Here is a 15199-nt window from a genome sequence, read left to right on the forward strand (position 1 = left end):
CTCCCCCGCTCTCCAGCGCATCGAGCCCCCAGCACAACCTCTCCTGGTGCCTCTCCTTCTCCAGGCTCAGCAGCACATCACCGCAGACCGCGCCGGGAGCCACCGACGGCAGCAGGCCTACGTCACTCCCACGATGGCCCAGGCCCCATACTCCTTCCCGCACAACAGCCCCAGCCACGGCGCTGTGCACCCGCACCTGGCCGCTGCCCACCTCCCCACCCAGCCCCACCTCTACACCTACACGGCACCCGCAGCCCTGGGCTCCACCGGCACCGTGGCCCACCTGGTGGCTTCCCAAGGCTCCGCGCGTCACACCGTGCAGCACACTGCCTACCCAGCCAGCATCGTCCACCAGGTCCCCGTGAGCATGGGCCCCCGGGTCCTGCCCTCGCCCACCATCCACCCGAGTCAGTATCCAGCCCAGTTTGCCCACCAGACCTACATCAGCGCCTCTCCAGCCTCCACCGTCTACACTGGATACCCACTGAGCCCCGCCAAGGTCAACCAGTACCCTTACATCTAAACACTGGAGGGGGGATGGCCGCAGGGGAGGAGGGAGAGGAGGAGGGACCGAGGGGGGAGCTGGTCCTTCTATACTGAAGACGCGCACATGAACAATGCAAACGGGCCGGGCTGGGGAGGGGGCAGGGGGCAGGGACGGGACGCAAACGAAACTTGAACTAGGAAGTGGGAGGACTGAGCGTGGAGAAGAGAACATTTTAAGAAGGAAGGGATTTAAGGAGGGGGGAAATCTATGCTTTTTATTTTAAAAAAGAAAAAAAAAAGAAAACGTCAGTAACAAAAAAACAAAAAAAAACAAAAAAAACACCACAGCTCACGAACCCATTGTGCACCAAACTGGAAAGGAGAAGAATAGAGCGACGGAAGATTCCAGAAGTGAGGGGGGTGGCCTCAGCTTTTGAAGAACTTGATGAACTTCTCAAAGATTATTTTCATATGGCAGCAAGTGACGCTTACGAATTTGCTGTCAGGGACACCTGATATGGAAATCCAATAGATTTTTAATGAGTGAACATAAGAATTAGGGATTTTTCCAGAACTCTATAAAGGGTCAGCAGCCCTCTGGAAAGGTCCAGCCATGGCCTGAGGAGGCATATTCAGAGGCTGGCCTGGGGTTGGCGGAGCCCGGTTCTGGCTCACCTGCCAGGACGGACTGGGGGGGTGGCGGCCGGGGGGAGGAGGACACCCCCCCCCCCCCAGAGAGGGTCCAGTGTTTCCATTTCAGTCTCTTTCTGAGCATTCTGGATAAATCCCTAAAGCAGTGATATTCCGCCAATGTCATTAATAGTGTGTGTTGCAAACTCCAAGGTCGGTTTTCTTCTCCGAAGATTTCTTTTCTCTTCCACTCCGTCCCTCGTCCCGTTAGCGCAGGGTCGAGGCCTCGGCCGAGCCCTCGGAGATGTAGCAGCCTGCACCCGTGTGTCGTCCTTTCTGTTCACCCCCGACGATACCAATAGACTTTGCCTCAGTGTAATTGCACAACAAGAACGTGATCTGACGTGGGCGTGTGCGCACGTGGCGCGCCCTCCTGCCCCGGCCCGGCCGCCAGCTCTCGCTGTCTTGGTTTCACATCTGTCCCTCCTAGTGCCTTACCGACCGTCGGATGCGGCGTGAGGGTTTACTTCCGCGGTCCTCCGCGAAGCCGGCCGAGGCGAGCCCCGCCATCTCAGCCCTTCTTCTGTGCTGTTGTACCATTTTCCTCTGGTCTGGCCTTTCCTTCTTTTGGTTTGGTTTGGTTTGGGCTTTTTAAGTTTCTCTTTTATCTGAACACCTGTTGTCTTTCCCCCGCTGTTTGCTAGCAGAGGGGTGTCGGGAAGCTGGCAGGGGCCAGGAGGAGCCCCGGGATCTGGAGAGAGAGGTGGGGGGCCCTGACGGTGGTAATGGCTTTAGATGACCTCGGAGACGCCGCAGGAGAGACTCCCCACGCGGCACCCCTACCCCATTCCGCCGCAGGGGCCCAGCCCTGCCATGTGTGGGCCTAGAGGGCCCATCTCTGTTTCAGGAACGTTGGCCTTGCCAGGCAGCTGCCTCCTTCCTCATGCAGAAGGGGCAGAGGACAGGAGCCCGCCTTCCGCCTCCAGGCCCAGGGCTCCCTTCCCGTGGCTGCCTGCAGGGTGGTGAGGGGGCCTGGGGCCCAGCCCCACGTTCTCAGACGCACCTCTGCTTCGCTCTCTCAGCCCTGCCTGCCTCCCTCTCGCCTCTGGTTCCACCGGCTGTGCTTTGCTCTCACGGTTTTGCCAGATCCTTCTCTCTCTGGACAACCAGGAACCGGTGTTTGCTGCTGAATGTGTCCTCCAGTTCCCCGGGCCTGCCAAGGCCCACTTCGGCTTTTGGTTTCCGGGGGCCTGATGAGCAAAAGGCTGGAAGGACACTTAGGAGGGTGACGGGCAGTCAGCTTTTTCCAAGGAAATGTGCCCTTTGTCCTCTTTGCACCTTCAATACATTCTGGAAATGTCAGACTTTGCACACTGGTGGGGGTGGGGTGGAGAGGGCTCTACCTACAGCAAATTATTCCTGAACACATGCACATCGGGAGGCTCCATCTGGTCAGAGATAGGATGTTCAAAGTGTGGTCCTAGTGGTTTGTTTTTTTTTTTTTTTTTTGATGCCGAGTCCTTAACTGACCCCAAAGCCAAGTTTCCAAGGTGCAAAGAGATCACTCCGGTTTCAGTCTGCGGCCCCCACCTTCCCTCCTCCCTGTACAGGCCCCCTCAAGGATCTACTGTGAAAGGTGTTTTGTACCACGATGTCTGACCTAACTCAGTAACGAAACCCAGCCCTTACCTTAGCTCTTAGCTGTGAAATATGAAGTAACTCTGGAAATGTCCCCTCTCCTCCCGTAAATTCTGCTTCGCCTACACAGAAATCGGTCCCCAGCTTGAAACCAGCTTAGGCCGGAAGGAAGGAAGGACACCACCACCCACTCGGGAGGGGCACCCCCGGGCCGAGCCCGTGGTACCCAGCGGGTGGACAAGGTGCTCCGCTCGCCTCGGGGGAGCCGGGGCTGAGACCCATACCAGATCATCCAGGCGTGAGGACGTGCCATCATCCTGAGACAACGGGAAAGCGGCCCCTCCGAGCGAGGGGCGGGGGAGAAAAGTCTTTGAAGGATGCGCTAGATAGAGCCTTCCCAGAGCCAGCCCGCCGGGGGGGGCTCATCTCTGTTCTGGACTTTGGGCATCCAGAGGGCAGCAGTGCCCCGTCGGATCTCCCCTTGCCCGGTGACCCGGGTACAGAAGTCTCCGCTGCCCACGAGCCAGCATTTTTGCCTTATTGGGTAGCATCCTGAACCCCCCTGTGTGGTTCCCTTCCAGCCCGTTTCTAGATCTGATCTTTTGCCAGCAGAGACAACACAGCCTTCCCTTTTAAGAGAATGATTTCGTCCGCCTCAGCTGGAGATGATGCGCTCGCCTGATATCATCTTGCCCTTTCTTCCAGATCAGGAATGAAAGTTCCATGCTGCTCATAAAGAGAATATGATTTGTACGGATTATTTTGGTTATTAGCATTGTAATGACTCGCATAATCATCATTTTGGTATTTTAGTTGGGGTTTTAAATGGTGTTCCAGGTATCTTTGTGTCTTCTCTTGAATATTTAAGTTTATTTTGTTCTATCTGTGAGTATCTGAGTAGACAGGAGGGACATCCCGATGTCCGGTTTTGTCAGACCAAAAAAAAGAAAAGAAAAGAAAAAACGATCCAGGAATTAGGAAAAGGCTCTCGAGAAAGACACACCACAAAACAAGGTTTGAAGAAGAAGCAGGGCCTTTATCTCTTTACAGGCCAAAAGGCCACGTTGGGCTCTGGTGACACGGGCCCCATCCACACTGTGTGCTCCTAGGTGTTCAGTGGCCTGGGAGGAGACCTGAGAAGACGGGCTCAGGGGTCCCTGGCTGAACCTTGAGCCTCGGGTCCGTCCCACGTTCCCTGCGCTTCTGCCATCTGACAGCTAGATCCTGGGCCTGCCTGGAATCTGCTATTTACCTGTCCAGCAAAAAAAGTAAAAAACAAAAACCTCTGCCCAAGCTGACCCAGCTCCTTTCCCAAATGCTCCCCCCCACCCCCACCCCCCGTGTCCCATCAGCACAGCCGGAGTGTGGCGTGCGGCACGCAGCCTTCAGTGCGGAGACAACTGCCCCTCCTAGGAGCCCTTGGAGGTAATGAGCTGATGGAAGGTGCCAGGCAGGTGGTACCTTCCCCTGGGAAAGAGCCTCCCCTCCCCACCTCCACCACTCTGCCTCCTCCTTCAGGCCCCCTTCCCCACCCTGACCCCAGTCCATCTTCTCAGCACATGATTCCAGGGACAAACTATGGAGCCAAAAAAAAAAAAAAAATTGGTGGAGGGATAGTAGGAGGCTAGAGAAACACTGACCCAAGTCCAGCAGCTCCTTGGACACTCCGGCTGCTGCTCCCCCAAAATTGATGGCCCACATGCTGCTCCCCAAACCTAGAAACTACGGGGCCTGAGATGAAGGAAGGTTTGGAATGACTGGCTTCCCTGGAGTTAATGAAGGGGACCTCAGGCAGTGGCCAGCCCACATCAGCGCCCTCCCCAAGCACCCCTATCCCTAACCCCTCCTCAGCCTAAGCCCCGGAGCTGAGGGGTCAGAAGCCCTAGGGAAAGACCCCAGTGGGAGAAGCCAGCCTCTGCGTATGCTCTCACCCCATCCTCTGAGTCGCCCTGGCAAGAAGGATGGATAAAAGGCTGCCCGCCCCTAGGACCCAGCTCTCAAGTAGAGGGATGCCAGTGGAGTCCTTGTAGGACCACAGATAACCTAGAAGGCCACCTGCTCTGGAGTTAGCTCCGTCTTTCTTTACTGAAGAAACGTGGCTGAGGCTAAGAGGGAAGAAAGGAAGGTCCAGGAGCGTCGCAAGTGGAGCCTCAGAAACCACAGGTGGATTGGCTTCTGCTCCGTGGGGTCTTGTGGACCCATCTGGGTCTTTGCGGCCGTCTAGGTGACGTTTGGTGATGTTTTGGCCATTTCTAAGGGAAAGGGTGAGCCAGCTGATGGGTGGGAGGGTCTGAGGCTTGATGCCAGTGAATACTGTCAAGTGGAGCATGTGGTTTGTGGGGTTCAGAGGGAAGGAAGGGTGAGGCCGAACGGACGGTTGTCTCCTGGACTGGATTTGCGTTCTGGCCTTACTGGCGGTGGGTGGCCGGCAGGCTGTGGCGGCCAGCTGGCCTTGTCCTCCTCACCCTGGCAGGCTCAACCCGCCCAAACACCAGATTGTTGGATGGAAGGAAGGGAAGGTGAGATGAGCCCAGCCGCTGACAGGCGGATTTTCCCGTGACCAGAGCTTTGGAATTGCAGACACTCATTTTTGAACAAGCTTGTGCTGGAGGATTTGGGTTGTGCGAGTGCGTGTGTGTGAGGGGAGCAGACTTTCTTGGAAACTGAAGGAAGGAGATGAGGAGGCTTAAGGAACTATTGCTGATGGGCTGTGGTTGATGAAACGAGGGGCATCGACCGGCTGGCCCGGGCTTTCAGCCTGGGGTCTCTGGTGCTGGGGGCAGGATGGGATGCGGGGAGGGCTCTTGCTGGCCTGATGAGTAGCTGCTGGGACAGAACGCAGGGAGAAGAGGGAAACTAGGTGTCCTGGGGCAGCCGAGAGGCACTTGTAACCGCCAGCCCAAGCGACGCTGCCATGAGCATTCTGGCCCCTGGCCCTGTACGCGCTTCTCTCCCGGGCTCTGTCTTCTCTTTCCGGTGTGTCTTAGAGATTTCAGGTGGGGGAGCCTCAGCATGGAGCAGGCCAGAGCTGTCCTTACCAAATTGGAAAGGAAAGTGCAAGTGTTCCTTTCTTTAGCCAAAGAACCCTTCTAGGAGACACCCCCACATGCGGACAGAACGGCTTCCTTTCTGGGCAATAATGACTTCATCATTGAGTGATGCCATCCCATTTGTCTTTCTCTTTCCCCTCTCTCCTGACTTGGCTTTTCGTTTTGTCTGGAGTTTTTGTTGTTGTTGCTTTCTTTTCTTTCAAAACTGAGCTCATCTTGTGAGAGGAGTCGAGGTCAGTCGCCCTAAATACTGCTGCTCTTGAGAAGCACAGCACGGATCTGGGGGCTTAGCTCATCTCATGTTTCCCAGGGGAGTCAGACCTTCTGCCCAGAGGTGCTTTGGGGTTCACTTGCACACCGGCGCCAGGCTTGGGGTGTGGGTACATTTCCGCTTTGATGCCTTAGACTCACTTCTGGTCTCTGGACTCAGCCGAGAACTGGAGATGGCGAAATGACATGTAAATGCAATCGAGACCTCTCAAAGGCCTTTGGTGCCCTCGCTCCCTGGAGTGAGCCATCCTAGGAGAGGCCTCTCCCATCGTTCTTGCAGCTTCCAGGAGTCCGAGAGGGCCAGCTCCAAACCAGTTCCTCCCACAAGACTCAGTGCGCGCTTACAGAGCAGTGACCCTCCCGAGGGGCGCCCTTGCTCCGGGTACCTGAACCAGAAAGGAGCTTCGTGATGCCCCAGCCTGACTCCCCCACGCCTCTGAGATACCCCCGCCCCCAGACTCAGAGCCCTCGCCTCAGAGCCTTCTGCTGACGATCTCTTTGTTAAAACTTGCGGTGTCCCTCGAGTCCTAGCCAAAGTTTGTTCAGTGCTTTCAGCAGGTCAGGCTCATACCTGGCCCTCTATGAGTCAAGGAACCCACAGGCACCCCATTTGCAGCACCCCCCTTTACAGTTGATGAGCAAGTTGACTGACCCTCTAAGAAAGTAGCCTGTGTTCAAGGAAAGAAAATACAGCAGTGATCCGAAATCCCCAAGTTCTAGTGAAATTTTTTGTTAATCAGACCCTTTCCTGAAATAGGATTTTGTTTCACTTATTTAATCATGCTCCCACTTCCAATGTGCCAAACGTGTTTATCCTGTTTTCACTCCGTCTTTGTAATAAGCCCTGTGAAATCGGCAGTACTAGTCCCTTTACAGGTGAGGCGCCTGGCTCCACAAGCTGGTAACCCAGGTCACACAGCTAGTAGGGGAGCCGGGCCTTGAACCCGGGTCTGCTCAGCTCCAGAACCGAGCTCGCAGACGCCAGCCTCGGCTGTCTCCTTGGCTGTTTGTGCGAAGAAAAGCCTCGAAGGAACGTCCCCCTGCACCACCCCTGCCCCGTGTGTGGAACCCAGCAGAAGGTCTGTGTGAAGGGGGCGTTTGCATCAGATCCAAGCAGCAGGGGCAGGATTAGTTTGACTTTTAGAGAAAACTCTTAAGCGTGTTTCTTTTGGTTCACAGCAGAGTTCATTGGCTCTTCCTTTCCAGTGTACCAGCTAGCTTTCATAGTGCTGCTACAACTAACTCTTGTAAGAGTGAGGGAAAAAAGTGTTCTTTTCTTCTTTAAAAAAAATAATTTTTTTCTTGCTTGTAGTTAATTCTATAAAGGCAATACTAAAGGTATATATTTTTTTCAAAATGCTATTTTTTACTGCACTGAGAAATATCATGACACTTCTGGTCTCTGTCATCATCTACTCTTTCGGCTCTGGGTAGACCCAGGTGCAGGATTCACACCAAATTTGTAAATATTGTGTGTGGGTCTGGTGTCCAGGAACTGTTTTCTTTGTGTAAAAAACAAAAACAAAAACAAAAAAAGGAGGAGAAAGACAAGATGACTTTTAGAAAGAGGAACAAAATAAGGTTGTCTTTTGAGATAACCTCAGACGGAAGGCAGCGGTTTTGTAAACTGAGAAAAACTAGGCAACTTTCAGGATATCAGGAAGGAGAGTGTCTTGCCAAGTTTTGAGGTTACTAGTAATACAGGAGCATTTTTATGTTGGTTGAAAGGTGGCAAGAATTTAGAAATACTTTAGATTTTTAATTTTTTAGGAAACTATTCTTGCTTTAAGAAACATCTCAGTTGTTTTCGGGTGGGTTTTTTGTTTTCCTTTTAATTTCAGAAACTTCTTTATTGACTGGCTCCAGGCTTGTTTGCCTAAATGCTTAGGTAGTTTACACAAGTTCTAGAACCTTCTAGAACTTTAATTCCATTGGAAGCAAAGCCAACTAATCAGAATTGGTTGGTTTCAATAGGTATTCTGGAATTCTGACAGAGCACCTAAAGATCTTTCTAAAGAAGGTTTTAGATACATTATCTTACACAAACTGTGACCTGATGGCAATAATTACCTCAAATGTGGGCATTCATCCTGGTTTTAGGCTTTTTTGAAATCATGTAGCCAGCTTGATCTTGGGGTTTAAAGGACTTAGGACCTCTGCGTGGGCTGAAAATAACGATTCACTCATACGCTGGTCATCATCGTTGCTTAAGTGAATTCTGAAAAGAGCTCATCTCTACCACAAAAATTAAACCAAGGAAGAGATTATTCTCTGTCTTGTAATCAAATGTGATTTTCAAAAGCACATGTTAAGGATATATGTTTTTAGCTGCTGTCAAATGCTCTGAGCCTTCTAAGATCTCCAGAGAGTCACATTTTCAGTAATTGACTGTGGATACTTCAGCATCTTTCTGGCTACATTTTATAGTTCACGTGTTTCATAGTTTACACTTAAACTGGTACTTTTTAAAGAAAGTTTTTGTTTTTAACTGACATCTTCAAACCCCAGCCGTTGCGTCTCTAATCGGAGGCCACGTTCCCCCCAAGGCAGGTGCGATCTGCCCATATGCTGTGTGAGTCCACCGAGAGCATCCGCCTCCAGATGGGTTTCCATGCAAACAAGAGCAGATGTGAAGGGATTTCCGGGGGGGGGGGGGGGCAGGAAGGGGTGGGTCCACAGCCTGGGCCAGATGCGAAGAGCTCATGATGCTGTGTTGTATCCATACGGGTCGTCAGGGCCTTCTCTTGGACATCTTGGAAGAGACAGAGAGGATAGATACCCGGTTCGTTGATTTCGTCTTGATTTGAATGTTTAATTTATTAATCGATCTACTGGCTTCCAGTCACCAGGCAGTAGAGGACACTGGGGTTCAGGTGGCCCCAAAGGTACAGCTGCTATTTCCAGGCCCCCAGCCGCATGCAGATTGGTGATGTGCAGGGGAGAGTCGTGCCCCACCCCCGTGCCGATATTCACTGGTTGGGTTTTCCGTATGTCTGCTGTCACTCCTTTCTCCTTCAAAATAAGCGTCAAAGGATGTGTCTACTTTTTTTTTTTTTTTTTTCACTCTTCGTTTTGAAGCCTGGGTCATTAGGAGATGGGGGCCTAGATTTTTTTCCTAGAGGTTGTAAGTGCTGCTGAGCAGGAGGAGGGGGTGGCTGTGGGGGGAGGGGCAGTGAGAGACCGCCCCCCAGGTAGAGGTCATGGTTGAGAGTGGACCCCTCCTTATGCAGGAAGGTACCAGTTTCCCTAAGAGTTTTGGTTCATTTCTTCTTTTCTCTTGTGCCCCAGCCTTAGCACAGAGGACCTGCTGTGATCTGAGTCACATTCCTTTAGCAGATGACACCCTGAAAACTGCAAAACCCTCCCGGGACCAGGGAACTGGTTTTTGTTTGTAATGCATTTGCTCTTCCCTTGGGAACTCTGTCGATAGTATGTTCTTAATACAGTTTTTGGTTAGAAACGTCATTGTAAAATATTTTTCATCTTGCCACTCTGAATTGTACTCCTGCTTTCCTCTGTGTGGTTTTTCTTTTTTCCTTTGCTTTGATTAACCAAATGAATTTTATGTCATTGTCTTTGGGCTGTAAATTATATTTTTAAAAAATGGAAGTACAGAAATGGGCTTTTTTTTTTTTAAAGTAAATATGCTGTATCTGAAAAAGGGCTCTTCCTTCACTCGTAGTTTGCTTCCAGCCAGCCTCCACACGAGCCTCCTGGCACTCCCTCCCCCTTCTTGTTTTGGGTCTTGTCCCCGTGGCCACCTTGGCCTCTCCCCTGCTGTCGCCCCAGCCCCACACCCAGGCACCCAGGACTCCCAGGAAGCTCTCATGAGCCAGGAAGAAGGACCCACTTAGCCTTGTGAGTGGTGGTCTTGCCTCCCTGTCAGATATTCACCTGCTTGGTTGAAGGGGCAATAGATTTTTTTTTTAGTATTATTGTTGTTGTTGTTGTTGTTGTTATTATTATTATTATTTTAATAGTTTGGCTCAGGTTATAAGGAAGAACTTGGGAAATGGAAAGTGACTTGACCATGCCCATCCTTCGTAGCTTTCTGTGACTTCTGAATGGCACCTAATGTGTCCCCCCCGCACACACTCCCTCCTCCCTTCCTGCAGGTACTCTTGTTGGCTGCCTCCACCCACTCTCGCTCCCTCTCACTTCTCACCCCATTCACTGTTGTGTTCCTGCTCATTTAAAGCTTTCTCCCGTGGCTTTTCCAGGGCACAATCATTTCTGGCCCCCAAAGCATCTCCTCATCCTCTCTGTGTGCATTTTTTTAACCAAATGAAGTAGACCAGGAAGTCATACTCTGGGGCAGCGGAAGTTCTAGTGTAGTAGAATCACTGTATAGATGTAGATGTTGATATATATGTTTGTGTATATATATATCAAGCCAAATTTCTGATAGGAAAAGTATAGCTTTACAGATGAGGAGGAAGAGGCGATTTGAAAAGCCTGAGTCAGTGTTGGTTGGCATATTAGAGGAGCCCTGGACCACAGCCCAGGCTGCATCTTCGCACGTGGGCCCAAGGCAGGGCGCCCGGCCCCCCCACCACCACCTTGCCACTGCGGAGGCAAGAGGTCCTGCAGGGTGCCACTGCTCTCTCTGGGTCCCCAGCGACAAGGGCATAGACGAGTGAGGGGAGGCAACACATCAGGATGACTGGAATTTTCCATCCCGTTTTGCTTCGACCGTGGGTATTGAGCGGCAGCCTCTGATATTCTATCCCGTTTCCAAAAATGGTATCCATTAGGCCGGAAAGAGAACGGATCCGTAGAAATGTTGACCTTGCAGCTGCCCACGAATTCAGGACACTCTGGACAGGAAGACACACTCCCCAGAACGAGAGCAGGGAAGAGGGGACCGGGCGAGGCTCGGTCCCCGGTCCAAGGAACGTAGCTCCTCCCCAGGGTCGTCTCGCCCAGACCTTCTCTACCAGGTCCCTCCGCTCAGTTACCCTCGGGAAGCCCTGCTCTGTTGTGTTCCTTCACTGTACGGTTTCTGTAATAAAAAGTGTTAATCCATGTTAATCCTTGTGAAAACTATTGCGTGCAACAGTATTTTCTCGTGTACCTCTTTTTCCTATGTGAATTGTCCCTCTTTTCTTTTTTTATTTATAAATGTCTACTTTTTTTAAAAGACAAACCAATGTGTTGTAGGCCTATATGTAACCTATTCCTTAGTCTCATATTATAGGTATGTTATAAGAATGGATATTTTACTTGGCTTTAGAATGTTTTACAAGAAAAATAATTCTTATCTGATCAAGTCCTTGCTACTAAAATGCTTGTGTTTTTCATCATGACGTCGTGTGCTTCTAAATTAATGATCATTTTCGTTGTAGAAAAATGGAGTGAATTTATATTAGTCTTGGAAACTAATAATAGCATTGTAAATTTATGAGATGATTTTAACAGAAAAAAAATTATAGAAGAATATAGTTATTTTAATTGTAATATTACTAACTGTAGGGTGAGAAAGGGGGGTCCCGTCGTGTGAACTATGTTATAGCTTGTTACTCACAGTTTCTTTTTGATCATTTTTTCGGTCTCTGAGGTGAAACGAGTTATTAATTAAAATTCGTAAACTCACATATGCATATTGTATATGTGTAGAAATGTAATCACACTCTGTCTTGGAATTACATTAAACTGTTTGGAATCACTGTACCCTCGGCCCAGCACGTTGATTTATTCTAGAGCCAGACCAGTTCTGAGACAAACAAAAAATGAAATTTGTTAACAAAGAGGTCACTGTTAACAAGGGGCATCTCCCGTAGGTTGTTTAGTTGTTTAGAAGTTAATACCTCGGAACACATTCCTAACCCACCACTGCGTTTCAAATGTGCCAACACAGAGTTCCCTTCATGCTCACTGGTTAACGAGCCCGACTAGGATCCATGAGGATGTGGATTCGATCCCTGGCCTCGTTCAGCGGGTTAAGGAGCCGGCATTGCCGTGAGCTGCGGTGTAGGTCGCAGACAAGCCGAGTCTGTGGCTGGGATCCCGTGTTGCTGTGGCTATGGTGTAGGCCGGCAGCTACAGCCCTGATTGGACCCCTAGCCTGGGAACCTCCATATGAACCTCCATAGGCTGTGGGTGCCGCCCTAAATAGACAAAAAGACAGATAAATAAATAAATAAATAAATAAATAAATAAAATCGCGTGTGGCTGGGGTGGGGGCGGAGCCTGGAGGGCCTTTCACTGCCGGCTCCAGGCAGCTGGGTGGGGGGGGTCTCCTCACTGCCACTGCCCACTTCTGATCCATTCCAGCTCCTGCTGCTCCCAGGGCCATCCCTGAGGTTGAGGTGTTGCTGTCATCTGCCCCTGAGAGCTTTCCAGCCTTCATCCCAGATCCCGCTCAGAGTGCCACTGTCCACTCTCCCCAGACTTTCAGGGGCTCCCCACCCATTCTGGACCTCACCGGGAGAAACCACGTCTCCTCCCACCGGTGTCTTCCCACCCTTCCAGCACTGTTTTTCCCCCTTTTTTTAAAAAAAATTGGGAGTTCCCGCTGTGGCTCAGCAGAAACAAACCCAACCAAGTATCCATGGCTCTGCTCAGTGGATTAAAGATCCGGTGTTGCCATGAGCTGTGGTGTAGGTCGCAGCCTTGGCTTGGATCTGACGTTGCCATGGCTGTGGTGCAGACTGGCAGCTGCAGCTCCAGTTCAACTCCTAGCCTGGGAACCTACATATCCTGCAGGTGTGGCCTTAAAAAAAAAAAATTTAGAATAGAATAGGATAGGAGAGGATAAGATAGGGTAGGATAGAAACGAAACAAAACAAAACAGCCAGCCTGAGTCAGCTCTCCAGTAGGCTCACCCGCAGGCTCCAATGAGGCGGGTATCCCTTGTCCAGGTCCCCATACCCTTATGCATAATTCTCTTTAGGCCATCCTGTCAGCATGTCTTTCCGGATTTTCCTTCCCCCACAAAAAACACTGGATTCCTGTGGTTAAATATGTATCTTTCATCGATATTTCTAGGGCATCTCTCACCCTGCCAGGCACATAGGAGGAGATCAATAAATATTTAGATACATGAACAAACTACTTAGCCCATGGTCATTGTCCAATCAACCCACCTTCCCACCCTCCAAATTCCATGTCTCTCAGGCTTCAGGTCATACCAATACATTCTAAATGCAGCCAGGCTTAAATCCAACTCGGCCAAATTTCAAGTGTCATAAAAATCCATTTTTTTATTTTTATTTTATTTTATTTTTGCTTTTTAGGGCCACACCCACAGCATATGGAAGTTCCCAGGCTGCAGCTGCCGACCTTCACCAGAACTCATGGCAACGCCAGATCCCCGACCCACTGGAACAAGGCCAGGGATCAAACCCACATTCTCATGGATGTTAGTCGGATTCATTTCTGCTTCGCCACAGCGGGAACTCCCATGCAGAAGATTTTGACAAAAACTCAGAACTCTCCCAACATACTTTTTTTTTTTTTCTTCATTAGAAATGCACTGCCAGGGATCACAGCCCCTGGAAAGGGAGGGAGAAGCAGACCCCATAACCCAGTGGGATAAGAGTGTGTAGAGAGAGGAATACAACGCAGCTGTGTTTAAGCATCTCACCACCAATGTCTCCAGAAAGCTATTTAAAGTGAAAAGCCAGACGATCTGCCAAGCAGATTCAATCCTGGGGAAATCAATAAACAAGTTCTTTGCTTACTTGAACTGATAATGAGCAGGATGTAGAATTCTAGATCCCCAGAACAAGTCCTGTTTCCCAGCAGAGCCGAGGAGCCCCCTAGAGGCCAGCCCAGCCAACGGGTACAGCATTGCCGGGGTGCGGGCTCTGCCCTCTTTGCGGGAAGGCACTCCCACGTCACCAAGCGCCCCTGGCTTTGGGGGTGTGCCGCCTGGTAGTGGAGGTGGTGCCCCGAAGGCTGTTCTAAACAGTCAGTGGGTTTGTTTTTTGGGTGGTTTTTTTTTGTTTTTTTTGTTTTTGCAAAAGTTGAAAGGCAGACGTACAGTTTTGTTTTCTTTCCTTTTTTCTTTTTATGGCCACACCAGGCAGGATATGGCAATTCCTGGGCTAGGGGTCAAGTAGGAGCCGCAGCTGCCGGCCTACACCACAGCCACAGCAACACCGGATCCAAGCCGCATCTGCAACCAACACTGCAGAGCCGCATCTGTAACCCACTGAGCAAGGCCAGGGGTGGAACCTGCATCCTCACAGACACCCTGTGGGGTTCTTAACCCACTGAGCCACAGCGGGAACTCCGTGACTAACATGTTCTCTAACTCTTCCCTGGAAGAGTTATTAAGCAAATACCAAATAAGTGTAAGAGCAGAGACCACTCTTAGAGCCAAATGTAAATGTAACGCTGGTGAGGTGAGGGTCCCCGTGGCCCCTTCACCATTCAGTACTGCCCCCACCCCTTCTGCCAGTACTCAGCTTTTTCTTTTCTTTTTTCTTTTTTTTTTTTTTTCAGTCTTTTTAGGTCTGCACCTGCAGCATATGGAGGGTCTCAGGCTAGGGGTGGAATTGGAGCTGTAGCCGCTGGCCTACACCACAGACACAGCAACACCAGATCCCAGCCTTGTCTGCAACCTACACCACAGCTCACGGCAATGCCGGATCCTTGACTTGCTGAGTGAGGCCAGGGATCAAACCCACAACCTCATGGTTCCTAGTCGGATTCGTTTCCGCTGCGCCATGATGGGAACTCCTGCCTGTACTCAGCTTTAAAGAAAAAGCCTTGGACCCTCCCATGCCCCGCCACGGCTGACACGCTGATGTCCAACGTGGTCCATGCAAACTTCCTCCAACAGATCTTCCTTACATTGCCTGGCACTGCTTGAGGAGGGGGAAGCCCAGCAACAACCCCAGCCCTCACTCTCTAAGAAGCAGCAGCCAGGAGCCAGTTTTGTGAGACTGAAGCCCCGCCTGAGGAGTCATCAAATGCATTCCACCTGCCTCCACTAATCAAGGTCGTTTTAACACTTACAAGCCCTCTGAGCAGCACGTAGCCTGAACCATAAGACTTTTGCCTGAGTTATTTCCTAGGAGCTTGGAGGCGGAGCTGCCTCTGGTTCAGCAGAGTGGGTTAAAACGCGGGGGCCACGGGGACCCTGCGGCCGGGCACCGCAGGGGCCTGTAACTTAGTTA

General features: G+C 50.8%; 1 protein-coding gene across 4 annotated transcripts in view; it reads left to right on the top strand.

Moving 5' to 3' along the window:
- Window positions 1–11744, top strand: part of HIPK2 (homeodomain interacting protein kinase 2) — a 204958-nt gene extending 193214 nt beyond the window's left edge. For all 4 annotated transcript variants that reach the window (XM_047762979.1, XM_047762981.1, XM_047762978.1 and 1 more), the window contains exon 15: window positions 65–11744. In XM_047762979.1, coding sequence (XP_047618935.1) covers window positions 65–523 — 459 coding nt within the window. In that variant the 3' untranslated portion in view covers window positions 524–11744. The remainder of the gene's footprint in view (window positions 1–64) is intronic.
- Window positions 11745–15199: the final 3455 nt, after the last annotated feature.

Source organism: Phacochoerus africanus, chromosome 16, assembly GCF_016906955.1.
Source record: "Phacochoerus africanus isolate WHEZ1 chromosome 16, ROS_Pafr_v1, whole genome shotgun sequence".
NCBI lineage: Eukaryota > Metazoa > Chordata > Mammalia > Artiodactyla > Suidae > Phacochoerus > Phacochoerus africanus.